At 33.3% G+C, this 16,540-nt stretch overlaps 1 protein-coding gene across 1 annotated transcript in view; it reads right to left on the reverse strand.

Annotated features, from left to right (window-relative positions):
• Positions 1-1,304: 1,304 nt before the first annotated feature.
• The window catches only part of LOC136854649 (nephrin-like), a 191,467-nt gene continuing 176,231 nt past the window's right edge, over positions 1,305-16,540 (reverse strand). The window contains exons 11-16 of the mRNA XM_067131213.1: positions 15,838-16,131; positions 10,567-10,739; positions 10,049-10,178; positions 7,889-8,223; positions 4,704-4,853; positions 1,305-2,095 (exon numbers count right to left, since the gene is read on the reverse strand). Of these exons, the coding sequence (XP_066987314.1) occupies positions 1,613-2,095; positions 4,704-4,853; positions 7,889-8,223; positions 10,049-10,178; positions 10,567-10,739; positions 15,838-16,131 (1,565 nt within the window). The 3' untranslated portion in view covers positions 1,305-1,612. The remainder of the gene's footprint in view (positions 2,096-4,703; positions 4,854-7,888; positions 8,224-10,048; positions 10,179-10,566; positions 10,740-15,837; positions 16,132-16,540) is intronic.

The following is a 16,540-nucleotide window of genomic DNA, read 5'->3' on the forward strand; positions in this document are numbered from 1 at the left end:
TATCTTTTAATCGGAGATCATTCGTTGGCAGAGGAAATTTTGTAATTTTATGCTGAGCTATCACGCTATGGATTTCTAATCATTTTCCTTCATGTCGAAAAGAAAGAACGATTTATGTTTTCATTGACGTAGTGGGAAACCTCTTGTTTTCGTTAATCTGTCTGATATATTCCTTAACAATTTTCAACTCTGCAATATCGATAATCATTCTTATAATGCATATTCCATTGGCTACTCTAGTATTGCCCCTTTGCCATTTTGCGGTGCGAGAGGACGTCTGGGTTCTACGTTAAGCCCAAATACACGCGTCACTATGTCCAGGTATGCGCGCTCATGCCATCATTCATAAACTTAAGTAAACAAAATACTTATACATCAGCGCAGAAGGAGCTGCATGTTTCCTCACTTGATCATCTTCAATAAATCTCATTAGAATTTAGGATATTGACCTTTGAGGTTCCGCAATTAGTAAACTTACACTGTTGCATTCAGTTGTCTATAGCAAAACGACAGCTATAATATATATAGCATATATTCTTCACTACCAAATAAAACGGTGAGGATATTTAAATTGATCTGGAATGTTTTACAGTGACTATTTATGTCAATCATTAAGTTTTCTTTTCGTCGCGAAATGGAGAGTCCGATCTTTGTCATATAACCAATCTCAAGGCTCGGTTACTTTATGTTTCAGCCTTATTCAGTGTTTAGTCTTCTGTAAAAGAAAACCACTGAGATGGCTATTTGTCTGACTGTCCGCACTTTTTCTGTCCGCCCTCAGATCTTAAAAACTACTAAGGCTAGAGGGTTGCAAATTGGCATGTTGATCATCCACCCTCCAATCATCAAACATACCAAATTGCAGCCCTCTAGCCTTTGTAGTTTTTATTTTATTTAAGGTTAAAGTTAGCCGTGATCGTGCGTCTGGCAACGCTAAGGATAGGCCATCATATATCATTTTACTTATTTTAATGAACAGAAAATGTGATTTTCTGTAAACTTTTTTTGTATATTCTCGATTTTATCATATTAATGGCCACTAGCTTATTCAAGAGGTGGGGTTATAAGAAATATAACCATTATTTCTGTTTTTTTTTAAATTAAATACTGTATTACTGACTGTGCTAATAAACAAAATGCGTCATGTCTTACGACTGATTACAGCCCCCCCCCCATTTGTGTATTTGAACCGTAAATATTAATTTGGGCTTTGTTTAAGTGCGTTTTATTTTACCTAAATATTTTTGAAGTATGACCTCTAAGCTACCTATATATTCTGTTCTGTAGGGAAAGAATAAACATCACACCTTTTAACATTTATTTCCATCGTTTTAAATACAAACACCGGTATTAATCGGCTGATATAGATCAATAAATAAAATCAGTTAATATTTTTCTAATACTTATGTATTCATTCATTAATTTATCTTTGTACTCTATTCTGTATAAAATGATTGTCAGGGCTATTCAAGAATAGGTTGCTATAACTGTATCTTTTCAATATATTATCTCATAATAAAAAATATTATAAAAACTAGGATCGACTTTCGATAAAATTACAGGATTCGAACTCCCGAGAAAGAGCAAAATCTTCATCGATTATCGGTCGACATCAAACAGAACTCTCCCTCTTGCTCAGCAGGGGAGTTGTGGGGCCGTCATCTTCGTAAGCATTTGGGCTTGACACCATGGGGAAGGAGGGGCGCTTGTCCCCCGGATTCTGGCACGTTAAACGAGGAGGAAGGCCTCCTTCCAGCCCAAGGGAAGGACAAGTATGAGGATCTAATTGCTGCCCTTGGCAGACGACAGCACCTCGAGGACAGGTAGCAGAGGCTGAGGAAATTCTCGGGAGTGTAGAAGACCGACATAAGTGGTGTGCTGGATCCAGGCAATTTAGTTGTCCATCCAAAAGCGCCCGGCAGTCGTACGACAAAGTGAAAGCTCCTTCCTGCACTTCTCCTTGTGCACACGCTCTGCTTCCTTTCATTGCACATCCTCCTCCTCCTCCTCCTCCTCCTCCTCCCCCTCCTTCGGCAATGCTTGATATCGTAGCAACTGAGGGAGACACTGGAAGTCGGCTGTATCGCTGGTTAACCTAATGAGATAAAGCCGTAAAATAAATATGAATGTTCCATGAATGATTATATCGCAGTAATTGATTGAATTCTAAGGTATAAATCATTGCTGAATAGGCTACATTGCAGTTGTTTTCTTACTCTTTTTCGGAGAGGAATAAGTTCCTTATTAACTGAGAAATGTACAAAAGAGAAACGTAAATAAATAAAATATATATATACACATCGACTTGTATGTGTGCTTGAAAGAGATCTTAGCGGCTGTAAGCAAGCAGGGTAAGACAGTGGTTACAAGTCCCTCTAAGAACTAAAAAATTATAATTGCCCAATAGGTATAGGTATAGGTATGTTCCAGTTGCCAACTATAAAGAAACATAATAAAAACAGTGGTTTCATCCTAGTAAGGTGTTAGAATGAGCGAAGGCAATACACCAGAAGAAAATTATGTAGAAATAAATTTTTTTAAAAATTCGGGATTTTTTTGAAGAAAAATACCTTTCATAAAAGATGACAAGAAAAAACTCATTTCCACCAACCCGTGTCGTTGATGATTAATGATACTCGCTCATAGAATATGAGTACGTCAGAAGAATTCTGAATTCCTGAGACAATGTTTTCATCGTGAACTTATACAAAATATGTCAGTAATTGCAAAACTAATAAGCATGTTTAGACTGGAAGTTGGTATGTCTTACAACTACACACACATACAGACACACTCACACGCACACACACACATATATATATATATATATATATATATATACACACACATATATATATATATGTGTGTGTGTGTGTGTGTATGGATGTGTATATGTACGAGTTGTAAAACATACTAACTTCCAGTCTAGAGATGCTTATTAGTTTTGTATTAATGACATATTTTGTATAAGTTCTAGATGAAACATCGTCTCATGAATTCAGAATTCTTTTGATGGGCTCATATTCTATGAGCGAGTATCACGGTGTGATAAAAATTTCATACACACACATACACACGCACGCACACACACACACACACACATATATATATATGTAAATATATATATACATACACATACACACACACACATATACATACAGTATATATATAATATATATATATGTATATATATATATATAATACACATATATATATATATATGTGTATATATGTATATATATATTTACATATATATATATGCATATATATATATGCATATATATATATATGTGTGTGTGTGTATGAAATTTTTATCACACCGTGATTTATATACAATCATGAAGCTACAAATGTCGTTTAATATCCAGTTCACGCTACTTTGGGAATATCCCCGATAGGGAATTATCACTGAAAGGGAATTTTTTAAGTGATAAATGGATCGGTACCGCCGGGTCTCGATCCCTCGAAACAGTACCTTCCATCGACTCCATTCGACGGTCAAACCATTGAGACACCATTTATCACTTAAAAAATTCCCATACGGTGATAATTCCCCATCGGTGATATTCCATTTGTAACTACATGAAGTGGCGTGAATTGGACATTAAACAACATTTGTAACTACATGATTGTATATATATATATATATATATATATATATATATATATATATATATATATGTGTGTGTGTGTGTGTGTGTGTGTGTGTATTCATATGTATTATTATATATATATACAGTATATATATATTATATATATACTGTATGTATATATTATTGTATAAATAATGTATATATTATTGTATAAATAACTACTAGTTACCAACCCCCAGCGATTAAATCAACTTGTGCTCTTATTTCTGACATTGAATTTTTAACTTCATACTTTCCTTAACTTTTTGTATTTCTCTGTCTCAAGACCTAATACCCTCAAACGAAATTTATGAAGAACGCACTCTTTATGTAAGCGTAATCTTCTTAGTGGCTGAAGGCAGAACTTGGGAATTTCATTCTCTTGAATACCAGCTGGGTAATCAGTTTTTATTTATTTCTTTTCATTAGCGTATTCCAAATCGTTCTTTCTTTAACACTGAACCGAAAAGCGCTGGCTCGGTCATTTAAAGTTGTATTTGTAATTGAACTGAGCGTTTCAAGGCCAATGAGACAATGTGTATCAGCATTATCATTGGAACGGTAAAATATGTGTATGTATATGTATTATTCATATATATAATATATATATATATCCTGACCGGTTTCTAGTTTATTTTTCCTTCTCACATTAGGACCAAGATCCTGCCAAGCCTAGTGAGTGGCTTGGAAATAAAAGTCGAAATAAAGTCGAAACCGGTCAAGTCCTACGCCCCTTCTCTTATATTTCCCTGTGGTAATGTGTGAGAAACAAATCACTCGTTAAAGCGATCATAATCATATATATATATATTCTTCTTCTTTATATTTTTTCCCATTTTTGTATATATATATATTTTGATTTGGCTTTGGGGTATATATATATATAATTGATCGTATGTTTCACAACCCCGGAATAGTGATAATTTTTTGTTTTAGAAGGTAATGGCTTTGTTTTGTGTGTGTATTTAGATGAAAGCATAAAAACCTATGTGAAAAATCCCGGGATAAAAAGAAAGTGTTTCGTGTGCGCGTTCCTGTAACATGATCATTAAACCGCCACGTTAAACTTACAATGCTGGGAAACGTGACAGGCAAGGAGGCGTATTTATAACTGTCGGGGGGCAGAAGCGTCGCCGGAGCTGCTGAAGCTTCCCCGTCGGGAGTGTGGAGAGATTCGCGGAGGGGAATGACGTCAGGGTCAGCGTCACTCTCGCTCTCCACCTGCCGATGACCACAGCGGGAATGCAATAGAAGTAAGTCAGTACAAAATAGTTATGGAAGACAGAGGCGTTAATGACAGTATAGTAATAAGCTGAAGCAATGATGTCCCGATAATAACTCAAAAGGTATTTAAATAATAATTCACAGTTTCCTTAAACAATGAAATAATAGCTGTACAAAAGTGTTTTTTTTTTTGTTACTTACTTTTAAAGTGAAAAGCGTACGGAAGTCATGAATGCTTCCTTTTTGTATATGTCATTTCATGAAAAAGTGTTCACTTCTGCCAACGGGAATAAGAGTGTTAGCCTACTTCAATGACGAAATTAATGTTGAATGCCAAAGATTTATTAATATATATTGGCGCGTGCTCTCCTAAATCAAAAATGTTTGCTTAACTAATAGATGTATATATTTTAGATGTTTTAAATTCTTGAAGCATTCTGGAGAAAAGCAGGACAAAAGTTTATTTCCAAAATTGCAACTATCACGTGATGTTGGCGTCATTCACAAACACACACACACACACACACACACACACACACACACACACAAAACACATACACACAGAGGGCATTGTGGCTATTACAATTACATATGTATCTGGTAAAAGTGACCAGTAGATTCTACATACAGTATATAGTTCAGCACAAAAAGCAATGAAAACGATTGCCCACTTGGATACGATGTTGAGGATGGGTCTATTCCTGTTCTAATAAATATATCTGAAAACGATAGGTATATGTAAGTGAGAGAGGAAACAGACTTTTATCCTCTCGTGGTCAGGTCAGTAATGAGACCTCCTTGTGATTATATATATATTATATATATATATATATATATATATATATATATATATATATATATATATATATATACATATGTGTGTGTGTGTGTGTGTGTGTGTGTGTATATATATATATACAGTATATATAATCATATATATATATATATACACACACATATGTATATATATATTATATATATATATATATATATATATATATATATATATATATATATATATATATATATATATATATATATATATATAATGTAATACATATGTATGGAGGCATTTGTAAATAACTCATGTATCAAGTTTTACTAGGTACCAATGCTGAATGAAAACCGAATGATATAATAAATATAATACATATTAAAAAAATTTTTAAAATGAATCATTATCAAATTTATGTTGTCACCACTGCATATTTACACGAGAAAAAATTAATTTAATTTTATCAAATCGTATTTCACGTCATTTGTAAATATTGCAAGAGAAATATATCGAATTTTTAACATGCAACATTTTTTTTATTTATCAAAAAATTCAAGTCACGTGATATACGCAGATCAGTCGATTTTTATGCATATCCACTTTGCAATCAAATCTAATTAATATTTCACCGATGTTTTCAAAGATAAATAAACTTTTAAAATATTTAATCCATGAGACCAATTACATCTGGCGACAACTGCTTAATTTGCATGTTGATTGACATCAATTCAACAATGTTAATTTGCCAGCATATGTGGATGACATATGTACAGTGTTGAGAATTTTCTAAATCTCGTTCCGGAAAATATATTTTTCATTTTTAGTTGTTCCCGTGACTTAGTTTATGGGATTATCTCAGTCATAAATTTCAAGGACAGTGTGGAGTCCTATAAAATTTCATCCATCTCTACCACAAATTCTATTACCAACATAATAATAATAATAATAATAATAATAATAATAATAATAATAATAATAATAATAATAATAATAATAATAACAACATGGTGCATAGAATTCTAATACTGATAACATATTGCTTTCCTGGATGAAGTAGCTGTCCACGGACCAATATTTTTGATATAGCTCAATAAAAGGACTGCAGTCCAACACTGATCCCAATTCAGTGGTACTACAAGTGGGTTGTAGGCCACCGATGATGAGCTATGCAGATTTTCCTCTAATTACTGCTCTCGAGAGTGACATTAATTTATCACGTTGCCATTCATTCGGCCCCTCAAAACACGCTATGTTTTGCCATCTTGGAAATACAAATGTGTCAACATTGAAACAAGAGTCAATTAACGCGATAGCTCTGACATGGAACTCACATTCAGAATGTCAGTTATCAACATCCTTCGGTGTTTCTTGAATAATCAGTACCGCCTTATTAAAGAGACTGGTTTTTCATCATTTAAGCAGAATATTTCGTGAAAGTTCTCTTGCCTCAAAGTGACAGTTCTTGGCTGGGCAACCATTACAGCCTCTGTCCTTGTCTTGAGCAAATGTAGATTTCAACACACAACAATTAAGATTGATAAGTTTCCTGGAAATAAACCAATAACTAGTAGCATTCAACGTTATTTGGGTTCATATCTAGTGCAATGCTTAACTCCAGGTTCTCTCTAAATACATTATTATTATTATTATTATTATTATTATTATTATTATTATTATTATTATTATTATTATTATTATTATTATTATTATTATTATTATTATTATTGTAGTTGTTCTTGTTGTTATTAGCAGAGAATCTTTAACTACATTTGGAAATAATGACTACCTAAAATCCCAAGGGTCCTAACAAGAATAGCAGCCGTTCAGAAAATAATTCATAGACAAGCAAACAACTGTAGGAAAGAAATAACAAAGAAAAACAAATAAAATAAAACAAATAAATTATGAATTAAAGCTCACGTTATCCTGCTCAGGAAAATAAAATGTATATGCACCAAGCTTGAACTCTGGGAATAGTACTGACCCTCATACAAGAAAATGCAAAGCTTTTATAAATGTATAATAGCTTATCCAGAATTAAGTGGTGGATGGTATAGTCTGGGAGGATCTGAGCACAAGAGATCATTGGAAAACTCTTTCAAAGGTTGCACTAAGAGCCAACTAAACGACGGCGCCAGATCTGACTACTGCTGAAGACAAAACCGAGGAACAATATTCTAAGCATACCTGAATAAAAGAATAGACAGTTTTCCTTAGGACAGTCACAATAACAGTAAAATCCTCAAGAAATACACACCTGAAGGTCACTGTCTATCGGAGTCGATTTGCAAGTGTGCTTTGGAGGCATGATGGGTGATTTCACAATCCCCCTCCGGACGTGACCGATGGAAGTCGACGCCGCCGGAGGATGCTGTAGCCTCTGCCTTCGACTTCTTATCAGAAGAACCGATAGTATTATGGAGGATACGATCAGCAGACCTCCGCCCAAGCCGAGAATGATGGGGAAGATGTGGTACAACGCAGCTGTCTCGGCAATTTGTTCGCTTTTTTCATTCTCTTCCTTCCCCTGGTAGCCCTCGGCCCCGCTTCCGTTCTTCCCTCCATCTCGAACCTCGGCTTCGGATGGACCGTCTGTCGAGGTACATCAATAAATGAATAAGTAAACAAATTGATAAATAGTTCAAAAATATATATATATGATACGTTTGAAATAGAGTGAGAGGATGATGCTGTTAGCACCGCACTGCTGCCTTTTCCCTTCTGTGACCCTGGAAATTCAGGGGATTCCCCCGTTTGAGAGGAACGAGCCGTATTGTTGTTTTCTCTCACTTTCTGCTTTATCCCACTGTGCTTACTTTTTCATTCTACACATGTCGTCCATTTAGACCAAAAGGCTTTCCAAATAGTGTTTGTCTTTCGTTCAGTGAATCTTTCCTTTCACTATACAGTTATGCATTTTTTATATTCCTTTTATCGTAACAACTCTACCCCGAAAGCACTTCCTGATGTTTCAGTGATCCATCCTTGATCCCTTGAAACTCCCCATCAGCCCCTACCACTTCGGAAGGGTATATCCTAGCCCATTCTACCGCATCTTTCTGCAGAAAATAACTCGATCTACTGGTTTTTATGAAAGCCGACTACGATACTCTACAATCATTTTACTTAGCAGAAGATTTTTCCAATTTCAGTTTCGTTTTTACAAATATTTACCGAGATACTTTTCTTCTCAATAGTAAAATTTATCCACTTACTTTTTGGACTACTGTGCACTAACGGATAGTCCAACAAACTTTTCGCCGTTTTTTCTGTATTTTAGAATCTTCCCATAAAACTTCTTTTGAAACCTTCAATTACCATTAATCAGGACCATCTCAGAATACTTTTCCTGACAACTCTCTCCATCCATTTTTCCTGCAGGCATTCTAAATTTAGCAAAGCAGCCATGTTTTTCTGTCATCTAAACTTGCATTTAAATCACCAAGCACAACCAAGTTTTCACCATCCCTATGCCATATAAACATCTGTTCATCGTTTTCTCTTCCTTTGTCCTCTGTCTAAAGAACACAGTCCGTGAACTGACACATATTTCACATACCCCTCAAAAAGCCTTCTGAAACAGAAGCAAATCTTTCATTCCTTCACATCTCCTTGTCAGACTTAACCAACTCAGTCATTCCCAGTCCTGTACAATACTCCAGTCATTTTAGAATATTAATCTGCTGTAGCATCCAAGATTTGCTTCTTTAAGATATTAACTACTCCATTTTTTTCACCTTAGCACATCCATGCATAGTCAAAGCCTATTTCTCTTTACTGTATTAATCTGCCATGTATTGCATTTTATAACATTGGGTAAGTGGCGACAAAACCAAGAGAGCTTTCTACCGTTTTAATTTCTAGTATCCTCCAGATGCCACAGAATTATAGCTGTCAGACTCATGGCAAGAAGTCTTCGGGAATTTAGGATTATTACTCCCCACTGGGGTCCAATACCTTTCCTACGCGCTGTTATGCCTTGGGACGAGGTAAATTAGTGTCTTCTCTTCTCTCTCTCTCTCTCTCTCTCTCTCTCTCTCTCTCTCTCTCTCTCTCTCTCTATATATATATATATATATATATATATATATATATATATATATATATATATATATATATATATATATATATATACACGTGTGTGTGTGGTGTGTAATGTATATAAATGTATATATGTACACACATACACACATATATACATATATTTATATATACATATACAAGTATGTACATATACATATATATATATATATATATATATTTATATGTATGTATATATACATATATATATATTATGTATATATATATATTTGTATGTGTATGTATGTATCTTATGTTACAACATTTATGTGTATCCTTATACATTAGTCCATATCAAATTCATTATACAAACAACATCCAAAAAATCTGTATATACCATGTGGTTGATAGACAGCGCCAGTGTCGCTAAGACTCGAGATGGTGAAGAAAGTTGGGACGCTGAAACCTTTCTCATTTTTTGCTCTGATGTTGATACGATACTGCTCCCCGGGTTGAAGTCCATTAACCTGTTGAATATATTAGAGACCAGCTATAACATCTGCTTTTTAGCTGCCGTATACAAAGACCTGCATCTCCAGAAGGATTTATTTCTATTGATGTCCATAACACATACAAACACCCTAGGAACAGAAGGAGGTGGTCCTGTGAAATTTTTGGTAGATTTGTTTTGTTAAAGGCGGTGGATAAAATATTTCAAAAACTTATTGTGATTTTGGACATGAATGGTTATTATCGTAGTCCTCTCTCTCTCTCTCTCTCTCTCTCTCTCTCTCTCTCTCTCTCTCTCTCTCTCTCTCATGTACAGTATGTTACACAGAGCACATCATCCAAGGCAACAAACCTTGAGCTATAAGCGACCAGTTACGCTTGTGTTACGAGGTCATAAACCCTTACCGAAAAGGAAGGTTCGGGTGAAGTTACGTTGATAGTGTGTCGTCCATTCTGAAGACTGGCTTCCAGGATGAAGGACTGAGTAAGGCCTCCGCTGCTTCCTTCTTCGCAGCTTATCTTCACGGAAACTTGAGTTCGCTCGTTAACTGAGCAGTTCATGGGAGGGTCTGGTTTTCCTAATATAGAAAAACAGACGTTATTCTGTTGCCATTTTTTCCATCTTGTAGATTTAAATGTCTACATGTGTTCGTGTGCGTGCGTACTCCTGAAGGAATAAATTGTTTTCCGACAAGTCGAAAAGCAAATGAATTGATAGAATTTTTTTCTTACAAGCTGTAAGACCATCTTTGCTGCCATAGGTCTTAGGTAACACGAACGAAGCGAAACGTTCTCATTCTTTTAGCTATATTAGAGTACGATCTATAATAATATCGAAGGCTTCTATGCTTTACATCTTGAGGCAGAATACGCTGACGTCAAAACATTACGTATTTTTGAACACCTGAGGAAGTTTTAGAGGCTTATCATTCTTGAGCTTCAAACAGGAGCAGCCACTTTTAAATATATTAAAAAAAAGAAATTAATCTGGCTCCAAGGTCCTTTGAACGGTTTTAATTACAACGGTAGGTAATTACTGGATATATATATATATATATATATATATATATATATATATATATATATATATATATATATATATATATATATATATTTTATATATGTGTGTGTGTGTGTGTGTGTGTGTGTGCGCGTGTTTGTAATAGCGCAGTGACCTCTTAACTTCTTGATCTCTTCACACTTTTAGATATGGCTAAGACCTCAGAGCTGTGACACAGCACCCTTGTGTTTACCATTTCAAAAAAAGCTAATTTATTGTATCTGTTGAAGAATCGGTATTCCACATAATCAAAAGATCAAACGAATGTGAAACAGCCTAGGTTTTAGTTCATTACGCTCTTCCCTGAAACTTACTGTTGATTCGAGTATTTTTGTAATAACTAATCTTGTAATCTTCAGTCAGTTTTGACTTTCGTGTGGTCAAAGTGATAACAAGCACTTCTTAGTGAATCATTAATAAACATTACTCAATAAAAAGAGGGGTTATAGTTACCCAGTTTTCATGAGAAGAGAAAACGTACAATTCATTACTAATTAAAAGATATATATGTGTGTGCATTAAAGATCAAAAAGGGGTTAATTGGTGGGAGAAAGACAACTTAAGGCACTTGTGCACGAGTCTTGAAAACATTGCTCGAAGGGCATTCCATTGATGTTGTTTCTGTCAGTAGAGGTGATATTCATCCTCATTTACCTATGCAAGAAGATATCCGTATTTTGATTGTTGCAGGCTGAGGGTGTGGCGATTGCTGGTGCTTTGATAAGGATGTTGCAGCTCGGCAAGAAGCATGAATAAATTCAACAATGGCTTGAATGATAGTTGTTTGCCATGTGCTTACTCGTCTAACTGGAGGAGTGAGGTCCTGGAGGAGGGAGGGGCACTAGGCTAGGACTAGGCAGTACTGGGTTCTAAACTTGGATTGGCAATGCTGTATTTTTATTATTGCTCAATGCACACTACCTCACTTCTTCAGCAATTGTTTCCACACCTGTTGGACTTACTTCGGGAGATGATAGCCTCCCTTCAAAGACTAAGGACGTTCCATAAGTGCATGTTATCACAAGATAATGAACCAGACCACTTTTGTATCCAAAAAAAAAAAAAAAAATGAGCCATGGATTATACTTGGAGACTTCAACTTACATAAATAAGTTTTAGGAATTAGCCAAAGGAGTTCAGTGAACTGGCATCCGAGAAAATGCAGGGTACGTTGAGGTCCATTTCCATGGTACTGGCGTTTCACCACAAAACCTATGAATCTTAAATGAGGATCAAATGAAGAAACGCCAACCACTAGAGAAGAGAATTAAATAATGAGTTGGGGTGGGTTTTAGCTAATACCCTTTGCCTAAAGAGCAATATGAGCTAAAATGCCACGCTATAATGGTGAAGATAGGTCTAAACCAGAGTTAGCAAAATAAATCGAAATGTATCAGATATATAGATATGTGCGTTATTTGTGCATGTTTTCTCTCTTGTGCAATTTCTTTTGAAGTCACTGTCATTATTTGCGGAGATTATCTTTTTATTTAGACTTTTAATCAGTTTATACTTCTCTTTCTCTTCAGGCAAGCTTCTCAGGACTAAGAAAATATTATTCACGTTTCTTTCCTTTTACTTACTACAGTCGACAGACCATTTTCCTGCCTGAAGACGCAGCCGATAGTGGAGAAAACATTTTGTCGACTATGATCAGTAAATGGAAAGAAACGTGTATCATTTTTCCCCACTCCTGAGAATTTTACCTGGAGAGAAATAGAAGTATATACTGATTCTAAGTCTAAATAAAAAGATAGCCTCTACAAGCAATGCCACTGATTCAACTAAAATTACACAAAATATATTCGTGTATAAGTGGGATTATACTTCATGGTCATTTGCTTTGGCGTAACCTAACCCCAACCCTTGGTTAACGATTTTTATTATCATTGCTAGTCGGGCTTTCTTCATTTGTACCTCCTTTTAAATTCAAGAGGCTTCGTAGTGACAAGCGTATATAAAAAAGTGCGAAGAAATCGAGAATCTAGAGGTCATTGCTGCTAATTCAAATACGCTTTATATTTATATATATATATATATAAATATATATATATATATATATATATATATATATATATATATATATATATATATATATATATATATATATATATATATATATATATATATATATATATATATATATATATATATATATATATATATATATATATATATATATATATATACATATATATAAAATAAAATAAAATACATATATATATATATATATATATATATATATATATATATATATATATATATATCAAAATTAAACATGAACAAACAAAGAATTGGAATTATCCATAAATTATATATATATAATATATATATATATATATATATATATATGTGTGTGTGTGTGTGTGTGTGTGTGTGTGTGTGTGTGTGTGTGTGTGAAGAAATCGAGAATCTAGAGGTCACAGCTGCTAATTCAAAAACACTTTATATATATATATATATATATATATATATATATATATATATATATATATATATATATATATATATATATATATTTGATGGATAATTTCAGTTCTTCGTTCATGTTTAATTTTTGTATATACATAAATATATGTATGTATATATATATATATATATATATATATATATATATATATATATATATTATATTATATATATAAATATACATATAAAAGTTAAGTATACCAGACCACAGAGCTGATTAACAGCTCTCCTAGGGCTGGCCCGAAGGATTAGGCTCATTTTACGTGGCTAAGAACCAATTGGTTACTTAGCAACGGGACCTACAGCTTATTGTGGAATCCGAACCACATTATAGCGAGAAATGAATTTCTATCACCAGAAATAAATTCCTCTAACTCTTCATCAGCCGGCCGCGGGAATTGAACTCCGGCCCATCGAGTGACAGTCTGAAGCTCAACCGAGTCGGCCAACAAAGGGCTTAATATACATATATATACATACATATATATATATATATATATATATATATATATATATATATATATATATATATATATATATATATATATATATATATATATATATATATATATTATATAATTATATATATAATTGATGGATAATTTCAATTCTTCGTTCATGTTTAATTTTGGTATTTATATAATATATATATATATATATATATATATATATATATATATATATATATATATATATATACATACATGTATATATATGTACTGTAAATATATATATATATATACATAATATGTATATATATATACGTATACACATATATAAATGTATATATATATATATATATATATATATATATATATATATATATATATATATATATTGATGGATAATTTCAATTCATGTTTAATTTTGATATATATATATATATATATATATATATATATATATATATATATATATATATATATATATATATAATATATATATATATATATATATATATATATATATATATATATATATTATATACATATATATATATATATATATATATATATATATATATATATATATATATATATATATATATATATATACTGTATACATATAAACATATATATGAATATATATATATATATATATATATATATATATATATATATATATATATATATATATATATAAATATGAGATATCTAAATTACACATGAACGAAGAGCTGAAATTATCCATCAAGTAAGTTCTTAGTTTATGTTGCAGTGTTGTCTTCCCAAGTGAATTTGCAGTCAGTGATGGGATGCTACAAGGTAATATTATTTCACCTTTGCTTATTGCCCTTCATATAGTTTTTTTAATAAAAAGGACGAAGATGGAAGAGAAGTTTTAGACTGAACGATACAAACTTGGCAGACTGTAGATGAAGCTATTTTAATTAGTAAAACACCACAAAATCTACAAATCTTGTTTAATAGAAAGCAGCATAAATCTAGAGAAGTGATGAGAGAGTGTGCACAAAGGTGTGAAATAGCGTTGAATGTATAACAGATAAATGAAAATGAATCTTTCACGTATTTAGAAACAATGATGTCCAGTAAAGATTTTCCTGAGTTAAAATTTAGTGAAAGAGTAGAAAAGACAAATAAAAATGAGCAGGCTGAATACGATGTGGAAATCGAATAGACTGAAGCTGGATACGACATTAAGTGTACACATAAGTCTGATACGATCTGTTATACGGACATGAGTCATGTTATGGCAATGAAACTATATCTAAAGGTGTTGAGATCAAAGCTTTAAGGAGAGTATTAATAGTTAGGTGCAGCACTGAGAAGTAATACAGTAATGGAAATTGGAGAACATTCATAAGTAGATGAGGTAATGAGGAGTTGGAAAACCTATATCTGTCAGAATGAGAACTATAACAAAAAGATGGAGATTACTGGAAATTTGTGGAAGCCAAAACATAAATTTCACAGGCTCTTTGCGTAGCACGGGCTGGAGGCCTTTGTAATAATGATGATGAAAAAAATCCAACCACCACAATCACGTGATCTCTTACAATGGCATTAATGAACTAAAATCTTGACTGCTAACCATTCATCTACCTAATTTTATTTGTGAATCAGCAAAAAGCACTAGCAGCTGGCACGGATTATCGTATGTAAGCATACGTGTAACAAATAACAGACCTGCAGGCACTATATGAAATATGCAAGGTTTCGTCTGAGTCCCGATTTCGTTGGACGCCCAGCACAGAAGAGTGCCATAATCGAGTGACGTCATCGGCGTGTACGTGATGACGCTGTGGCTGCTGGTTGACGTGAACCGCCCTTGAGGAACGTCGATCGTGTCCGCCGTGTTGTTGAAGGTCCACTGGAAGGAAGCCTGCAGGGGGTTAGCTTGCACTGAGCAGGTGACTTCTGCGTCCTCGTACCTCCCCACTGGGTACGTAGTCACTTGCCCAGGGGAGCAGACGGGAGAATCTGAGAGAGACGTTTGGAAAAAGCATAGAAGTTAGTGGTTTATATGAATAAGACAAGTATGAGAGGTGAGGTTTGGGGATACCTTAGTTGTTTATACTTTTGTTTTCATAAGTTTAGAATAGAATCTAGTATTATTCATCATGCAATAGGTTGGTTTTTTGTATATATCTTTAAAAATTCAGTTATGTACAGCTGAAGAGGCCTCTCTTTAGATGTGAGAGCAATTATGTTCATTATGATATATTTTTTTTAAGAATTCAGTTGTATATGTGTTTACTTTGCAAGATGAAAAAGAGAATTTTATTATTTAACATTTTATGGGCTAGATTTATCTATATTCGTTTTACTATAGTACTTCAGAAACATATCACTGTACAGACTCCAGTGAAATAAGAAAATGAGATATTTT

This window comes from Macrobrachium rosenbergii, chromosome 29 (assembly GCF_040412425.1).
Source record: "Macrobrachium rosenbergii isolate ZJJX-2024 chromosome 29, ASM4041242v1, whole genome shotgun sequence".
Classification (NCBI taxonomy): Eukaryota; Metazoa; Arthropoda; class Malacostraca; order Decapoda; family Palaemonidae; genus Macrobrachium; species Macrobrachium rosenbergii.